The following is a 19,765-nucleotide window of genomic DNA, read 5'->3' on the forward strand; positions in this document are numbered from 1 at the left end:
TTCTTTCTACATAGTGTTTGCCTTTTAATGGCCATTTCATTTCATTATAAATATCATTTCTATTTATTTTAGACTGAGAAAGGTTAAGAAACGTGTGGTAATTTTTAAATAATAGTAATAATCCACATTAAAACTCCTTACTATATTCATTCATGGAGCTCTCCAAGTCACTGCATGTTCTACAACACTATCCAGCACATATTTCAGAATAAAAGCCTTGTGTTAACAAATTAAGTAATTCTGTCCATAGAAAAACCTTTTGAGGGCATTTATTTTGAAATGAAAGCAGGAAATGAAATGGCCATTATGTAAGGCAAACTCTATGTAGAAAGAAAGGGCTGGCAGCAGCGGCTGCAGCAGCCGCCTCAGTTCCTAACAAACATTGTTATAACTGACCGTGGCGAGCTCATAGTTGCACCGGACAGGATGACATAAATAAAATATATTAAAATTCACAAAATACTATAAATATAAAGGTTAATAAATGTCTTGTTGTGTTTTTCCCGTCGTAGCCACTTTGTGAAGATGAAGGCAGCGCTGCTGGTGGAGCAGAGGCAGCTGGAGGACAAGACCCGGCTGGGAGAGGAGCAGCTAAGGGGGCTGAGGGAGAGCCTGGGGCTGGGGCTGGGGATCGGGATCGGGATCGGGATGGGAATGTCGATGGGATACGGATATTACTGAAGGAAAAGAGATGAAGAAGAAGAAGCAGGAGAGGAACAAAGAGGAAGATTTAAACATGCAGTATTTATAAAAGTCTTCTCTTAAAGGACTAGTTTGACATTTGTGAAAAGATCAACACCACTCTCATGTCTAGCACCTCTAAAACCGTTTTAACACGCTATATCTTGTTTTACTGGGGGAGGCTTTATGCTAAGCTATGCTAACTGTCTCCCAGCTGTATAGCTTCATATGTAGCCATCCAAAATGTCAAACTAGTCCTTTAAGGGCTAGACGTAGATCCAGAAGACTAAACCAACAGCTATAACAGCTCTGGGTGTTTTTCATCAACCAGATAAACTGGACTTTAGTGCTGCAGCGCAGGAAGAAAAGACAAAGAAGAAGAAGAAAGTTGAGCAGGGACTCACAGAAACAGTGAACCAGACACGTATTAAAATACAACACCAGAAACATATCAACACCTTGTGATGAGAGAGCCCAGAGCGTGTTGATGGTTTGTGAACAGAGAAGGAAAAAGGATGTTTTTCCCAAATTTCACCCACTTTTATGACACCGTCTGCTTCACATTCTACATGTACTGTAAAACACTACACTTATTCTTCTTCTAACACTACGTTGCCAAAGACATTTTCTCTTGATGAATGTGTCACTGAGACGCTGCTGTTTGCGTGTTTTCTTTTGTATTTAAATCTCCCGGTTCAGAGAATCGAAGGAGACTTTATGTTCACACTAAAGTCTGAGATGCAGCGTTATTAACTGACATTGTTTTGTATTCACGTTTTGTTGCTGGCTGACAGCTGCATTCAGCACGACATAATATACTGTATTATCTCCCATAATAGCATCATATCACTCTGTACTCCCGTTACTGTAACATGTTTTACTGTGTGGGGTTTGAGACTCCGCCGACTGTCACGTGATAACTGTTATGTACAGAAGACACTTGTGTTTATAATGTATACCATGTGTATATAGTGATATTTTTTTTGGAACGACTGGAATCAGTTGTAAAAAATTGGTTGTAAAAGATGAACGAGAAGACCGGGAAGAGTCAACGTTTACTGTATATTTTGAGTTTGTCTCGAAACCAGAGTTGCAGATTTTGTCGTTAGCTTGTTCAAACATTTGAAGTTTTTTTTGCCCCAGATGACATTTAATATTTACTTATTATCTTGTTTAGAGTTCGATGAGAAGATTCAAACCACTCTCATGTTTGTACCGTAGACTGTAGAGGATATAAAGATGGACGACGCGTCTCCACTTCCTCCCACTGTACAGAAGTGAAGCCAAAATATCCCGGATACGGGAGCTGCCATCTTGAGATTTTGACGTCATTTGGAGCCAGAGTCTGTGCAGTAGTGATCGGAGGTGGAGCCGCGGTAACGAGGTCCTGCCCACACAACCACCCAAGCCAATCACGAGCTGAGCACGGCCGCAGCTTGTTGGCGTGATTCACCTAGCTGCTACGTTAGCACCACGGTAGCTGTTTGGACACAACAACTAACCATGTAATCTCTATAACTACACAGACTGGTGACGGTTATGGAAAGTTAAAGGTGCTATTGATAACATTCAGCCACTAGATGTCGCATTCTCTCTCCCCGTTCATTGCATTTACTTCACAACAAGTCGTTGCCAGACACTTACCATCAGTCTCAGCATTTCCACACTGACTGACTACCCAGAGATAACCCGTGATACCAACATCGTTTAACTATTGGCTCACAAGCCTTGTTAGAGGTGGAAACCAAACGTCAGATGTCTCACAGAGATAAATAAAACATTAATTTTGGACCCGCCAACATTTTTGAAATGATTCATTCACAGTCATAATATTTTTTTTCAGGAGAAGCCATACTTTTATTTGACACATTTCTAAAAGCTCTGTTGATGTATTATTTTTAAAATGTTCATCTACATAAAAAATGTTATCAATAAGACCTTTAAAGTTACATCTCCTCTCGAGCCTCCGGCTGCGACTACTTCACTCAGAGCAGCTGTCAATCATGACATCCCGCCCCCTTTTTATAGAATCAAATAACTAATTAAAACCAAACTTATCAGAAAAATTAACACATTATAAGAACTACCTAAAATGACAGAAACCATCTTTGTGAAAAATGTATTTGACGTGTACTTTGACTTTTTAGTTTGGCCCATGTCCCATCCGCTAACATGGAGGGGGCGGGACTTATGATTTATACTGCAGTCAGCCACCAGGGGGCAATCCAGATGTTGTGGCTTCACTTTTGGACAGCTGTCATGTCGTCTATTGTTATATACGGTCTATGGTTTGTACGTTAAGTATAAGGCTTGTCTGCGTAGCTTAGCATAAAGACAGGAAACGGGGAAACAGCTAGCCTGGCATTGTCCAAATGTAACCAAATCTACATACGTCCTACCAGCACCTCTAAAGCTCATTCATTAACACGCTATATCATGCTAGCCAGCCTATCGTCGTTTTATACACTTTTTTGGCTGAATTAAACAAACGAGACATATAAGGTGTTATTGGTGAGATTTAGAGGCGATGGTACATGTAGGCTAACTGTTTCCCTCGGTTTCCAGTCTTTGTGCTAAGCTAAGCTAACCGGACGCTTCATATTTAACACACATATATGAGAGTTGTGTTGATCTTCTCATCTAACTCTCTGCAAGAGAGCAAAAAAGTGTTTTTCCCAAAATGTCAAACTATTCCTTTAAACTTGAGTAATTTTGTTTGTAGTTTAAAGTGCCAAAACTCTGTTTTTCAGTTTGTGAATTGAATTTCTCCTCTTAGCTGCCTCGATTTCTTGTGATTAGTGATGTTGCCAAAATCTCCCTAGCTTTAACCGGTTTCAGCTCTGAGTAAATCAAATACAGAAAAAAAAAAAAAAAAAAAAAACTGCAGCTCAACAAGAGATGGGAGGGACTTGGAGGAGGGAATGTGTATATTTTGGCTGTTGAAAGGTAGACTGAAGTTAAGCAAAAAAACAGGCACACTTTACCATTTAACTACGTAACTGTTGATGAAGCAAATCTGCAGCTTAAAGTTGATTAAAAGTTACAGTTTCACTCTTGGTTTTTGCTCTTTTCCACATTTTGTTCTCAGATAGTTCCTGCTGTTTTAATACCAAACACATACATGTTGTGTTTTGTACATATTACGTGTATTCTTGTACTATAACAGCCATTTTCTAAACCGACTGGAAAGTTATTGACTTGACAAGAAAGGAGAGAAAGTTCATTGTTGAGAGTATATTTCTTCTGTTCATGTTTTCTTATGTAATTTTGATTTATTACAGAACTTCTTTTTGCAAAATGCATTACAAATTGTGTAACTGCAAAAACACTCACGTAAGGAAAAAAGTACCATAAATAATAATAATAGTATTTTAAACTAGCTTGACGTCTCCTGTTGTGATTTATATCCGCTGTGGGTGAACGCTCTCTGTTCCCTTTTGGGGGGGGAAACTGTTGAATGTGGTGGGACGGTTAAGTCAATATGGCCGAGGGCAGATGGAGGTTGATAAGTGGAGCGGCGGAGCGGTGGAGCTGGAGTCGTTCAGCAGCTCTGCGGGAGCTGGAGGGAAGAGAGAGACTTGGTTAAGGGAAGTTAGTGCTGGAGCTCGAAGAGAAGAGCTCATTAAAACACATTACTGATGGTGTGGAGCAGGAGGCCAGAGAGACATTTAAAGCCTCAAACCAGAGATTAGAAATCAACTCATCACAACAGAAGTGGTTGATGGAGACTGTTTGAATTCAGTGGAAGTGCTACAGCAATACAAATGATTTAAAAAAGCCCAGAAACGTATTTAGTTTGAACGTTGTAGTCTTGTTATTACAGCCATTTTCATTCCTAGGTTTTTATAGGAAAAATAACAAGTATTTTTACTCAAGTAAAAGTATAAAACCACTGTGATTGGACTTAATCATATCAAAGGGCCTGAACATTTCCAAGGTTGTAGTGATGGATGTTGCTCTGTCTGATCATTGCTGTGTATTCTTTGAGAGTACTCTTCCTGTGCACAGAAATGATCAGACAGAGGTAATCACAAAAAGGTATATCACTGAAAATACCAGTGATCAATTTGTTCAGGCTTTCTCTAACACACCCACCCTCCCCTGGACCTCTGTCAATGAGCTTGTAGATAATTTCAATTCTAAAATTACAAATGTTATTGATAGCATTGCACCCACCACGGTGAAGATTGTCTCCGGTAAGAAAAAATCTCCATGGAGAAATGCCATGTTAGTAAGAAATGAAAAAAGAGAATGTCGAAAAGCTGAACGCCAGTGGCGGGAAACAAATCTACAAGTTCATCATGACATCTATAAAGAGAGACTTTGCATTTATAATTCAGAACTGAGAAATGCAAGGCGGTCCTTCTTCTCTGACATCATCACCAAAAACAATAGTAATGCACGTGCCCTGTTTGCTACTGTCGACAGGCTAACAAACCCTCCTGTGTCAGTAGCCTCTGAACTTTTATCCACCAGGGCCTGCAATGAATTTGCTTCCTTTTTCACAGAAAAAATCACAAACTCAGACAAGCAGTCACTTCCTCCTTAGCAGGTACAGGATGTTTGTTGACCCTGCGTCCACTTAAACCTAACATGACACAATTTTATCCAATAAATCAGACATACCTGGAGGAAATCATACAACATCTAAAATCCTCCTCATGCTGCCTTGACATTCTGCCAACAGGCCTTTTCAAAAAAGATTGTAGATCAGATTGTATGGTCTCAGAGCTTTTACAGATTGTTAATGCATCTCTTGTTTCAGGAGTCTTCCCACAGGCCCTGAAAAGTGCCATCATCAAACAGCTCCTCAAAAAGAACAATCTGGGCTCATCAATAGTAAATATTACAGACCGATATCAAATCTTCCATTCTTGTCTAAAATAATTGAAAAAAACAGTTTTTCAACAATTACATAGCTTTCTGGCACTAAACAACTCTTTTGATGTCTTCCAGTCAGGTTTTCGACCTCACCACAGCACTGAGACTGCTCTTGTTAAGGTCTTCAATGACATCCGATTGAACACAGACAGTGGTAGAATTTCAGTTTTAGTTTTACTGGATCTCAGTGCTGCTTTCGACACGGTTGACCATCATATATTACTAGACTGACTGGAAAACTGGGTGGGTATTTCTGGCATAGCACTCAGCTGGTTTAAATCCTACCTAAAAGACAGGGACTTCTTTTTGTATATAGGTAATTGCAAATCTGAGCTGAACAAAATCACATGCGGAGTTCCCCAAGGCTCCATCTTGGGGCCTCTTTTGTTTAACATCTACATGCTCTCACTGGCTCAGATTTTTGATAACAACAAAATAAATTACCATAACTATGCAGACGACACACAAATTTACATAACTCTATCACCAGGAGACTACAGTCCAATACAAGCACTGAGTGAGTTCATTGAACAAGTCAATAATTGGATGTGCCAGAATTTTCTTTAGCTGAACAAAGACAAAACTGAGGTCGTAGTTTTTGGAGCCAAAAAAAATAAAAATAAAGGTTAGTGCTCACCTACAATCTGTGATGTTAAAAAGCTCGGACCAAGCCAGAAACCTAGGTGTAGTCATGGACTCTGACCTGAGCTTTAACAGCCATATTAAGACAATTACAAAGACAGCCTTCTATCACCTGAAGAATATAGCAAGAATTAGAGGACTGATGTCTCAGCAGGATTTGGAAAAACTAGTCCATGCATTTATCTTCAGCCGACTTGACTACTGTAACAGCGTCTTTACTGGTCTTCCTAAAAAATGTATCAGACAGCTGCAGCTGATTCAGAACGCTGTTGCTAGAGTCCTCACTATTCCAAGATAGTGGATCATATCAGTCCAGTTCTGAGGTCTCTACACTGGCTCCCTGTCTCTCAGAGTCCTCACGAAGACCAATAAAGTGGATCATATCAGTCCAGTTCTGAGGTCTCTACACTGGCTCCCTGTCTCTCAGAGTCCTCACTAAGACCAAGATAGTGGATCATATCAGTCCAGTTCTGAGGTCTCTACACTGACTCCCTGTCTCTCAGAGAATTGATTTCAAACTACTCCTGCTGGTTTACAAAGCACTAAATGGTTTAGGGCCAAAATATATTTCTGATCTTCTGCTATGTTCTGAACCATCCGGACATCTCAGGTCATCTGGATCAGGTCTGCTTAGAGTCAGAACTAAACATGCAGAAGCACATTTATTTTACAATGTAACTCAATGGAAAAAATCTTCAAATCCTGTTAAACCTACTCCACTTTGAAATGCTACTGCTTCCGCATACTTTCAGCTACAGACTTCATTTAAACTTTAAACGGGTTACAAGTCTTTGAACTATTAAGCTATGATTGAGCTTTTTGATAACTTTTACAGTTTTTCATTTCTCGCAGTTTATGTTTTATGAAATTTTCAGACCATTTCAGATTTTATAATGGGTGTGTATTGCGTTGGTCGTTAAGGGCTAGAGTGTGTGACATCATCGTTAGAGTGCGGGAAAGCTTTGAAATCTTTTGAAAATTTTCCGAACAAATTGCTCCGTAGCCCACAATTTTCACTCTTAATAGATAATTTTTTCATTAAATTGCAGGAAATTTTGTGCCGGTTGCAGTCATGTAGCTATGGAATCAGTCGGACTTACACATTTGTCTCTAGGGTCCCAAAAGTGAGAGTAAATCCAACAAGCCGCTCCATAGAGAGCAATGTTAAATCAGACGGGAAATGTCTGACAGAAAGTTGACAATGGCACTTTTCTAACCTGCTCCCATGATCCCATTTTTGACTCCACACACAGAAAAAACGACATCAATGCGTTCGGCAGAGACGCTTCTCTCTGATGATGACATTATTTTGCCCATTGGACTCACGGTTTTTGTTTGAGAGACACTTTTATGACATGTATGTCTCTGGTTAACTCCTATTATAAACTGTCTCACTGAGGGTGCTTAACAGTGTGGCCATCACCACGGCAACGTTTGATTACACACACACACACAAACAGACACACACACACACACACACACACACACACACACATAAGGTAACTGTATCTTAACAGGGAACTCAGGACAAGTTTTTTTTTCAAAATAAAATCTCTATAGACTAACTCTATCTACTATATTTTGTCTAACGACTTACAGTTTTAAAAGTTCTAGCCGCTACAACTGCTACAACTATTACTAATACTACTACTGTTGCTGCAGCTGCTGCTACTACTACTACTACTGCTACTACTACTGCTTCTGTTCCTACTGATTCTACTACTACTACAGCTGCTGCTCCTTCTGCTACTACTACTACTACTACTACTACTACCACAATAACTACTACTATTGCTACTACTACTGCTGCTTTTGCTACTAATACTACTACTACTACCGCTACTACTATTACTACTACTGTTACTGCTACTACTACTACCAGTGATGCTACTGCTACCACTACTGCTACTATTACTACTGCTCCTGCAGCTGTTCCTACTGCCTCAACTACTACTACTACTACTACTACTACTCTTACTACTACTACTGCTCCTGCTCCTTCTGCTACTAACTACTACTACTACTACTACTACTACTACTACTACTACTACCACTACTGCTACTCCTTCTGCTACTACTGCTATTACTACTACTACTATTACTACAACTACTACCTCTACTTTCCACCCAAATACCACTTTCTGTGTAACAACTTATAGATTTTAAAGGTTCATTCAGTGAAAATACTATTTCTGTACAAGCACTTATAGTTTTGAAGGTTTATTTCACCCAAATACTACTCTCTCTCTCTGTCTCTGTTTGTGTTTATCAATGCAGTTCATCTGTCTGATATACATACAAAGCATTTCTTCTTTCCGCCTATTCAGTAAAATTCAAATTTACCACTTTTGACAGTATTACAGTTTAGCTTCCAGCTTTTCTAGCAATGTATTTCAGCTCTTAGCTTCTTTAGCTTATGCAGTTCAGCTTCCAACTCTGCCAGTTGTACATTTCATCTTCTAGGGTTCATTTGAGCTTTAACATTTTTAGGCAAGTCATTTCACATTTCTGCATTTTCAGCATGAAATGCGTTTTCTAGTTTTCCTCATACTGTCTGCCTGAATATGCCTGTATTCACTTCATTTACGGTACGTCGTTAAAAGTTTACTTTTGTTCTATAAGTAAACTTTTGGGTGTAACCCCCGTTACGCCCATCAATCAGGTATTACCTGAACAGAAAACAAGTGTTTTTTGACGATGCCACGCACACGCAGACAGGCCACTCGTTCCGCTCGCTGACAGGGACGCAAGTCCTCTAATGTCCGCCGCAAGTCCTCCGTTGTCCGCAGACGGAGGGTTGCCGGACGCAGACGCTAGGCAACGCCAATAAACATGCAGGGTAAGCGTTAAATAGCATTTCCCTTCGAGTTTTTTTAGGTCGTACAACACTTAGATAAGTTCTACTCTATTTAGTTAGTTTTTTTTAAATTAACATCAACTTAATAGTTGATAGTTCCTCTGATGAAGTCAATGATTGCCCGACGCAGACGCTAGGCAACGCCATTAACCACGAAGGGAAAGCATTAATGCATTAAGCATTAATGCTTTCCCTTTGTCTTAGTGGTTTTTTTTAGGTAGCATATTTTACTTTATTTAGATTTTTTTAATCAACATTCACATAGTAGTATTCATGAACACGAAGGGTAAGCATTAATGCACTAAGCAAATAATGCTTCAGTGTTTTTTTTTAGGTAGCATATTTTACTGTATTTAGATTTTTTTAACTAACATTAACATAGTTGTATTCACAGTTCCCTTGATGATTTATGATCCAATGATCTCTGTCATTCAGATTAAACTAACATTCCTGTGACATCGTCATTGAGATCATGGAATGTTGCCTCTGTGACATCATCAATGATAATGTTACATAAACTGCAACATTATCATTGACATCATAGAATGTTGCCTTTGTGAGATCATAAATGATGATGCCACAGGAATGTCTATTCAGCTCTATATGTCAGCATTCTATCAGCTCTATATGATGCTATTGTATTCTACTCTATATCAAAGCATTTGATCCGCAATTGTGATATTCTGTGCCGCTATATATGACAGCATTCTTTTCCGCTCTAATGTCATTGCGACTAATCAAAACGCAATTGTGGATATCTCTAATGTTAATTCCAGATAGTCAAGCTTAGCTATTAAATGTTAAAACAGCTTGCCATAGAATTGTCCAACGCAGACGTTAGGCAATGCCAATAAACATGTAGCCCAAGCATCAAAATGACAGTGCCATTCATTTCTTTTAAAGGTCCCATATGTTTACATGCTGTAATGTTAAAAAACAACTTTATTTTCCTCATGCTGTCTGCCTGACTATACCTGTATTCACCCTCTGTCTGAAACGCTCCGTTTTAGTGCATTTCAATGGATCTGCAACATAAATGCGTTGCTAGGCAACAGTTTAGGTCCATGTTTACTATTTGTCAGCTGATGTCATTCACATACACTGCAACTGGAAATACACTGGGACACATTTACGTTTAAATGTTCCATATATCGTAGATTTGTGACATCACACATGCATAGTACTCCTGACTGCTTGTTTAAACCTGCTTAATAATATAAAATAACTGAACATCTCACTTTTTATAATATGGGACCTTTAAGGCATAGAACAGTTAAATAAATTTCACCGTATTTAGGTTTTTCAAATTAACATCAACATAGTAGTAGTCATAGTTCCTCCAATGAAGTCAATGATTTCTCACAGAGATTGACAGAGTAGTAGTAGACACATGGGACACTACAATTGCCAGAAAGTCTTGACAATCAGATTAAACTAACTCTCCTGTGACATCATCCGTGACATGATGGAATGTTGCCATTGTGATGTCATAAATGATGATGTCCCTTAAACTGTGACATCATAAGTGACATCACGGAACGTCGTCGAAAGTTTACTTATAGAACCCCCGTTACGCCCATCAATCACAGATCAGAAAACAAGTGTTTTTTGACAATGCCACGCGTAGGACGACAGACAGGGACCGAAGACCGAAGACCGAAGACCGAAGACTCGCAGATCCTCCACTGTCAGCATATGGAGGGTTGCCCGACGCAGACGCTAGGCAACGCCATTAACCACGAAGGGAAAGCATTAATGCATTAAGCATTAATGCTTTTCATTTGTCTTAGTGTTTTTTCTTAGGTAGTATATTTTACTTTATTTAGATTTTTTTAATTAACATTCACATAGTTGTATTCACATTTCCCTTGATGAAGTCAATGATCTCTGTCATTCAGACTAAACTAACATTCCTGTGACATCATCAGTGGTTTCATCTGTGAGATCATAAATGATCATGTCACATAAACTATGACCTCATCAGTGACATCACAGTTTGTGGTTGCGTCCAAAAATTCCATACTAACATGCTATTTAGTACGCTAAAACAGTATGTGAGATATTTTAGTAGGTCCGAAACCTTAGTATAAAACCTATAGTACGCAAATTGCATACTATTTCCTGTAAAATATTACAGTATGCAACTTTGAACATTACGGTGGCATAAATATCCCACTATGCAATGCGGTAGTGAAGACAACGTTCATAATAGACGTGGACAGACAGCTCTGTAACATCAATAACACTTCAATTTAACTGTAAATATAAGATTTCACTTTGCTCGGTTTAATAAATATTTGAAATTAATTCAGACTTTGCATCTCACAAACCGTCGATTTTAACACATGAGGTTGGCACAGGTTACCATGGTTATGTGTCTCCAACCGGCAAGGGGGAAGTAATGATGTAAATGACTTCTGAGTGTGTCCGAAAAGACACATACTACTGTTTATTCACACAGAAGTATGTTAAACTTACTATTGTACTATCGTACACCTATTGAGTAGTTTTTTTTTTTTAAATTAACATCAACATAGTAGGAATCATAGCTCCTCTGATGAAGTCAATGATTTCTGTCATTCAGATTAAACTAACATTCCTGTGACATCGTCATTGAGATCATGGAATGTTGCCTCTGTGACATCATAAATGATAATGTTACATAAACTGCAACATTATCATTGACATCATAGAATGTTGCCTCTGTGAGATCATAAATGATGATGCCACAGGAATGTCTATTCTGCTCTATATGTCAGCATTCTATCAGCTCTATATGATGCTATTGTATTCTACTCTATATCAAAGCATTTGATCAGCAATTGTGATATTCTGTGCCGCTATATATGACAGCATTCTTTTCCGCTCTAATGTCATTGCAACTAATCAAAACGCAATTGTGGATATCTCTAATGTTAATTCCAGTTAGTCAAGCTTGGCTATTAAATGTTAAAACAGCTTGCCATAGAATTGTCCAACGCAGACACTAGGCAATGCCAATAAACATTTAGCCCAATCATCAAAATGACAGTGCCAATCATTTCTTTTAAAGGTCCCATATGTTTACATGCTGTAATGTTAAAAAACAACTTTATTTTCTTCATGCTGTCTGCCTGACTATACCTGTATTCACCCTCTGTCTGAAACGCTCCGTTTTAGTACATTTCAATGGAACTGCATCATAATTGCATTGCTAGGCAACAGTTTAGGTCCATGTTTACTTTCTGTCGGCTGATGTCATTCACATACACTGCAACTGGAAATAAACTGGGACACATTTACGTTTAAATGTTCCATATGTATCGTAGATTTGTGACATCACACATGCATAGTACTCCTGACTGCTTGTTTAAACCTGCTTAATAATAAAAAATAACTGAACATCTCACTTTTTATAATTTGGGACCTTTAAGGCATAGAACAGTTAAATAAATTTCACCGTATTTAGGTTTTTCAAATTAACATCAACATAGTAGTAGTCATAGTTCCTCCAATGAAGTCAATGATTTCTCACAGAGATTGACAGAGTAGTAGTAGACACATGGGACACTACAATTGCCAGAAAGTCTTGACAATCAGATTAAACTAACTCTCCTGTGACATCATCCGTGACATGATGGAATGTTGCCATTGTGATGTCATAAATGATGATGTCCCTTAAACTGTGACATCATAAGTGACATCACGGAACGTCGTCGAAAGTTTACTTATAGAACCCCCGTTACGCCCATCAATCACAGATCAGAAAACAAGTGTTTTTTGACAATGCCACGCGTAGGACGACAGACAGGGACCGAAGACCGAAGACCGAAGACCGAAGACTCGCAGATCCTCCACTGTCAGCATATGGAGGGTTGCCCGACACAGACGCTAGGCAACGCCATTAACCACGAAGGGAAAGCATTAATGCATTAAGCATTAATGCTTTTCATTTGTCTTAGTGTTTTTTCTTAGGTAGTATATTTTACTTTATTTAGATTTTTTTAATTAACATTCACATAGTTGTATTCACATTTCCCTTGATGAAGTCAATGATCTCTGTCATTCAGACTAAACTAACATTCCTGTGACATCATCAGTGGTTTCATCTGTGAGATCATAAATGATCATGTCACATAAACTATGACCTCATCAGTGACATCACAGTTTGTGGTTGCGTCCAAAAATTCCATACTAACATGCTATTTAGTACGCTAAAACAGTATGTGAGATATTTTAGTAGGTCCGAAACCTTAGTATAAAACCTATAGTACGCAAATTGCATACTATTTCCTGTAAAATATTACAGTATGCAACTTTGAACATTACGGTGGCATAAATATCCCACTATGCAATGCGGTAGTGAAGACAACGTTCATAATAGACGTGGACAGACAGCTCTGTAACATCAATAACACTTCAATTTAACTGTAAATATAAGATTTCACTTTGCTCGGTTTAATAAATATTTGAAATTAATTCAGACTTTGCATCTCACAAACCGTCGATTTTAACACATGAGGTTGGCACAGGTTACCATGGTTATGTGTCTCCAACCGGCAAGGGGGAAGTAATGATGTAAATGACTTCTGAGTGTGTCCGAAAAGACACATACTACTGTTTATTCACACAAAAGTATGTTAAACTTACTATTGTACTATCGTACACCTATTGAGTAGTTTTTTTTTTTTAAATTAACATCAACATAGTAGGAATCATAGCTCCTCTGATGAAGTCAATGATTTCTGTCATTCAGATTAAACTAACATTCCTGTGACATCGTCATTGAGATCATGGAATGTTGCCTCTGTGACATCATAAATGATAATGTTACATAAACTGCAACATTATCATTGACATCATAGAATGTTGCCTCTGTGAGATCATAAATGATGATGCCACAGGAATGTCTATTCTGCTCTATATGTCAGCATTCTATCAGCTCTATATGATGCTATTGTATTCTACTCTATATCAAAGCATTTGATCAGCAATTGTGATATTCTGTGCCGCTATATATGACAGCATTCTTTTCCGCTCTAATGTCATTGCGACTAATCAAAACGCAATTGTGGATATCTCTAATGTTAATTCCAGTTAGTCAAGCTTGGCTATTAAATGTTAAAACAGCTTGCCATAGAATTGTCCAACGCAGACACTAGGCAATGCCAATAAACATTTAGCCCAATCATCAAAATGACAGTGCCAATCATTTCTTTTAAAGGTCCCATATGTTTACATGCTGTAATGTTAAAAAACAACTTTATTTTCCTCATGCTGTCTGCCTGACTATACCTGTATTCACCCTCTGTCTGAAACGCTCCGTTTTAGTACATTTCAATGGAACTGCATCATAATTGCATTGCTAGGCAACAGTTTAGGTCCATGTTTACTTTCTGTCGGCTGATGTCATTCACATACACTGCAACTGGAAATAAACTGGGACACATTTACGTTTAAATGTTCCATATGTATCGTAGATTTGTGACATCACACATGCATAGTACTCCTGACTGCTTGTTTAAACCTGCTTAATAATAAAAAATAACTGAACATCTCACTTTTTATAATTTGGGACCTTTAAGTCATAGAACAGTTCAATAAATTTCACCGTATTTAGGTTTTTCAAATTAACATCAACATAGTAGTAGTCATAGTTCCTCCAATGAAGTCAATGATTTCTCACAGAGATTGACAGAGTAGTAGTAGACACATGGGACACTACAATTGCCAGAAAGTCTTGACAATCAGATTAAACTAACTCTCCTGTGACATCATCCGTGACATGATGGAATGTTGCCATTGTGATGTTATAAATGATGATGTCCCTTAAACTGTGACATCATAAGTGACATCACGGAACGTCGTCGAAAGTTTACTTATAGAACCCCCGTTACGCCCATCAATCACAGATCAGAAAACAAGTGTTTTTTGACAATGCCACGCGTAGGACGACATGCCACTCGCTCCGCTCGCAGACAGGGACCGAAGACCGAAGACCGAAGACCGAAGACTCGCAGGTCCTCCACTGTCAGCAGACGGAGGGTTGCCCGACGCAGACGCTAGGCAACGCCATTAACCACGAAGGGAAAGTATTAATGCATTAAGCATTAATGCTTTTCATTTGTCTTAGTGGTTTTTCTTAGGTAGCATATTTTACTTTATTTAGATTTTTTTTAATCAACATTCACATAGTAGTATTCATGAACATGAAGGGTAAGCATTAATGCACTAAGCAAATAATGCTTCAGTGTTTTTTTTTAGGTAATATATTTTACTGTATTTAGATTTTTTTTAGGTCGAACAACACTCACATAAGTTCTGCTCTATTTAGTTTTTTTTTTTAAATTAACATTCACATAGTTGTATTCACAGTTCCCTTGATGAAGTCAATGATCTCTGTCATTCAGACTAAACTGACATTCCTGTGACATCATCAGTGGTTTCATCTGTGAGATCATAAATGATCATGTCACATAAACTGTGACCTCATTAGTGAACTAAACTTAATGTGCACTCGTGTAACTGGATGTATGTTTGATAGTGGATGGAGTCTGAGCGAGGTGAACGGCGTTACCACGGTTTTGCACTTGGCGACACACGTTACCTCAGTCTTGGAAAGGGAGGAGTGAGTGGGGGGGTTCTCCGTTGGTTGCAATCTGCAACCACACCACTAGATGTGGACAAATCCTACACACTGTCCCTTTAAGTAAAAGTACTTACGTACTAGCATCGAAATATACAAGTATTAATATAAAAATTCTCATTATGCAGAATGGCCCATTTCAGAATAATATTTAAGCATCACTAATGTTGCAGCTAATTCCAACTGCTTTATATAATGCCAGGCAGCTTTATCTATAATACTTTATCATTTATTAGTTGATTTATATTTTGTATTAAAGGTCCCACATCATGTTCATTTTCAGGTTCATATTTGTATTTTGTGTTTCTACTAGAGGTTGTTTACATACTTAAATGTTTAAAAAAAACATTATTTTCCTCACATTGTCTGCTTGACTATATCTGTATTCACCCTCTGTCTGAAACGCTCCGTTTTAGTACATTTCAGTGGAATTGTGTTGCTAGGCAACAGCTTGGGTCCATGTTTACTTGTAAGATATTAGGCAAGATTTATACTTTCTGTTTAAAAGGTGTTGTGACATTAAGTCGAAATCTTTACTCTGTTTTAAAATTATGATAAAGGCAAATTTTATGTCAAAATGATGAAATTCAGGTTTTGACTTCCAATTAAAAGAAATCCTAATTATGAGAGAACTATGAGACTTTTTAAATAGAGATTATAAGATACAAAGCAAATGTTTGACTCATGAAGTCAAAGTTGTAAAAAACTTATTTTTTAGCAAGTGTTTCACAGCAAGAAAATTATGTTTATTGTCATTTATATTTCATTACTTCTACCTTTCCTCTGGTTTATGTTATTTTCTTCCATAATAAATATGTGATACCAGCAAAGGATGATTAGTCATTTGTTGGGAGGAACCTAGGGAGCTGAAAATATGTATTACTTCATAAGAAACTGACATTTTTCTGTATCAAAAACATGATAAAAGCCTGTTTTGTATAAGAAATTAATTTTTCTTGACATCACACCCTGAACTAGTTTCACATCCTCCTCTGGGGATGGAAGGGGCGGCGGAATAATGTTATTTTAGACGATAACACATGTGGATCCGTCAACTGAGTGGTACTTTTAGAGCCGGAGCCATTAATAAAAACTGAAAAGTAGTCTGTGGTTGCTGCTCTGTGGAAATAATAAAGAAAACAGCTGTCGTAGAAGAAATGAAGAATCTGTGTTTTTGGGGGAAGCGAGGGAGTGCATTCTTCTGACTGACCCAGATTGAAGAACAGAGGGCTGATGGGGAGGTAAGGAGAGCTGGAAACAAAGAGAGGAAACATGGTCAGAGGGCCAAGTGACCCACATCTAAGAACATGAGGAGTAAAGCAGCTATGTGGGTAAAAAGAAGGTATAAAATGACGGAGAAATCAGAGAAAGAAGGATTTAAAACGTTGAATGAAAGAGTTTATATTGATGAAAGAGAAGGAAGTGAAGAGAAGAGAAACAGGCCCCATCGTGGGAGGCAGGGTGGAGACATGTTTACGCTGGGCTGAGCAGGGGAGAAAAAGAAGAAGATGAATGAGTGGGAGGTGTGCAGAGAGGAACAAGGCATCATGGGAAGTAATGAAGGACGAGAGGTTGCAACGATTAATCAGAGCTACAGACATAAACCAGGATAGCATCATGCTGTCTGCACACGTGCACAGTAAACTTGGGGATATTTTCTCCATTAAATGCCCCACTTTTGCTCAAAAGGAGCCCTGATTCATTTTTGGCAGATGACCACAAGGTGTCGCCCTTTAACTGGTTTTATTTAAATGGTCCTTTACAAACAAATCATTACAGCAAAACACTGAAAACAGAGTCAAACCTTTTTTTCTCTGTGATCATTGTTCAGATACTAATGTCTGTTTCATACTATTCTCATTATTTTAGCATCTTCCATGAGAAACTAAGCTTTTCTTTTGGATCTACTACCTCTACAACCTTTTGTTTTTGTATGTAATTTAACTCACACAACTGACACAATCGTGTGCATTAATACCAACATAATGTCTGGTTTCCAGGTGTAGTGTGGAGATAATCTTCCCTCCTGAGCATTTCATGTCACACAATTTTCAGTATCAAACCCAGTTTTTCTTTTTTTAATTCTTTAAATGACTGTAAAATAAAATAATAATGTAATTAATTTAACTTAATCTTTTATTTTTTATAAAAAAAAGGTTATATATGAAAGGTTTGTTATAGCAAATCTAATGTTCCTGCTCATAAAAAATATGATACAAACTAATCTTTTCTTTTAGATCTACTACCGATATAACCTCTTTCTTGGCTTGTGATATAAATGACTATATATATATATATATATATAAATTTAACTCTCTAACTCTCATAACTGACACAATCTTGTACATTAATACCAACATAATGTCTGGTTTCCAGGTGTAGTGTGAAGGTACCCTTCCCTCCTAAGCATTTCATTTCACACATTTTTGTTTTTGTTTTGCTTGTTTAAATAACTGTAGAAAAAAAGAATCATATAATATTAAAGGGACTATTTGTAACTTTCAGAAATGCTTGTTAACAGCGACACCTGTGGCCGTTAAGTCAATGAAAGTCAGCGTCCTGTTGCTCGCACTTGCTCGCTCTAAATAGATATGAACGAGCATCGCTCAACACAGTGAGGAGACACACGTCAGCTAAAAGCACAATATCACTCTATATTTCAGCTGCTTGGCAGTAATGTTAGCTGACCAGACAAAGGTCTCTCCATGAATCAATGCTGATCCTAGTGTTGGCTTTTCCTGCCTCAGCCTCCCGACCGCGGCCGGAGGGAACAGGGGAGACGCCGGAGTTTTGGTTGGAGACGATAACGTTTCTCTCTGCGGAGCCCCGTCACTTCACAAGACACGGGAAACCTCTGTTGGTCTGGAGGAGCTGCAGCAGTTATTTCTGCACAAACGTCCACTGTACATTCACTAGATATTCTCAGAGCTACTAAGTCTTCTGCAGTGCGGAGTGAGCGCGCGTTCACGTCTAGAGGTGGAGTGAGACAGCGAGAACGCGCGCGGTGTGTGAGTGAAGGCGAGCAGGCAGAGGAGGAGAGACTCCGGCCACACGAGAGCGTGCATGGGATCCCGACCCGGTACATTTATACGCTTAATAAGTTACAAACAGTCCCTTTAATTAAATTAACTTTTTTGTATTTTTATAAAAAACTGTTTGTATGAAAAGTCTCTGTCTCTATATATACTGGAAAAAGAAAGTTCGGAAACCTGTGTTTGATGGATTATTCCTCTGTTGTTACAATGCTAATGGTTATTGTATTTTACATCGTTGGAAAGTCTGTTTATTTACCTTCACAATGATGTGCAACTTGTAAGGATCATGCATTTGTGGGATGAGCAGCACAGCTGATTATGTGGGTAGCGCCCAAGAAAAATTTGCCAAAATGTTCTGCCAATGGTAAACAGTGTATTCTCATAAGGCTACCAGGAAGCCTGCAATGACTGCCCTTCACCGTTAGGCCCGTTTGTGCTGGTGTCGACATTACAGACAATGGAACCTGAACATGTGGGGGAATGTCATGTTCAGTGATGAGTCCAGGTTCTGTCTGCCAAAGTTGGACGGCAGGTTCAAAGTATGGAGACGACGTGGAGAACACTATGCTGATTGTTGCACCGATGGAGTAACAGCTTTTGGTGGGGGCAGTGTCATGGTGTGGGGCGGCATCTCCCTCACTGGCAAAACAAGGCTTGTCATCCTTGAAGGCCATCTCAATGCAGTGAGATATCGGGATGAAATTCTGCAGCCAGTGGCGATCCCATATCTCCACAATCTGGGACCTAACTTCATCCTCCAAGTTGACAACGCTCGCCCCCACAGAGCCAGGGTTATCACAGACTACCTCCACAATGTGGGAGTAGAGAGAATGGAACGGCTTGCCGAGAGTCCAGACCTCAACCCAATTCAACACTTGTGGGATCAGCTTGTACGTGTTAGAGTGACCAACACAACCACGCTGGCTGACCTGCAATGAATCCTGGTTGAGGAATGGAACGCCATCCCACAGCAACGTGTGACCAGGTTGATGACCAGCATGAGGAGGAGGTGCCAGGCTGTTGTGGCTGCGTATGGATCTTCCA

General features: G+C 38.7%; 1 protein-coding gene and 1 long non-coding RNA gene across 6 annotated transcripts in view; one reads left to right on the forward strand and one right to left on the reverse strand.

Annotated features, from left to right (window-relative positions):
• shroom4 (shroom family member 4) overlaps nt 1-2,517 on the forward strand; it is a 110,584-nt gene extending 108,067 nt beyond the window's left edge. For all 5 annotated transcript variants that reach the window (XM_037759696.1, XM_037759697.1, XM_037759698.1 and 2 more), the window contains one exon: nt 513-2,517. In XM_037759696.1, the coding sequence (XP_037615624.1) occupies nt 513-681 (169 nt within the window). In that variant the 3' untranslated portion in view covers nt 682-2,517. The remainder of the gene's footprint in view (nt 1-512) is intronic.
• A 1,416-nt stretch (nt 2,518-3,933) lies between these two features.
• Nucleotides 3,934-13,752, reverse strand: LOC119482266. Its single transcript, XR_005205386.1, has 2 exons — nt 13,691-13,752; nt 3,934-4,240 (listed from the first exon to the last, which is right to left on the reverse strand). It is a non-coding gene; the product is annotated as an uncharacterized LOC119482266 (long non-coding RNA).
• Between the last annotated feature and the right edge of the window lie 6,013 nt (nt 13,753-19,765).

This window comes from Sebastes umbrosus, chromosome 22, assembly GCF_015220745.1.
Source record: "Sebastes umbrosus isolate fSebUmb1 chromosome 22, fSebUmb1.pri, whole genome shotgun sequence".
NCBI classification, from domain to species: domain Eukaryota; kingdom Metazoa; phylum Chordata; class Actinopteri; order Perciformes; family Sebastidae; genus Sebastes; species Sebastes umbrosus.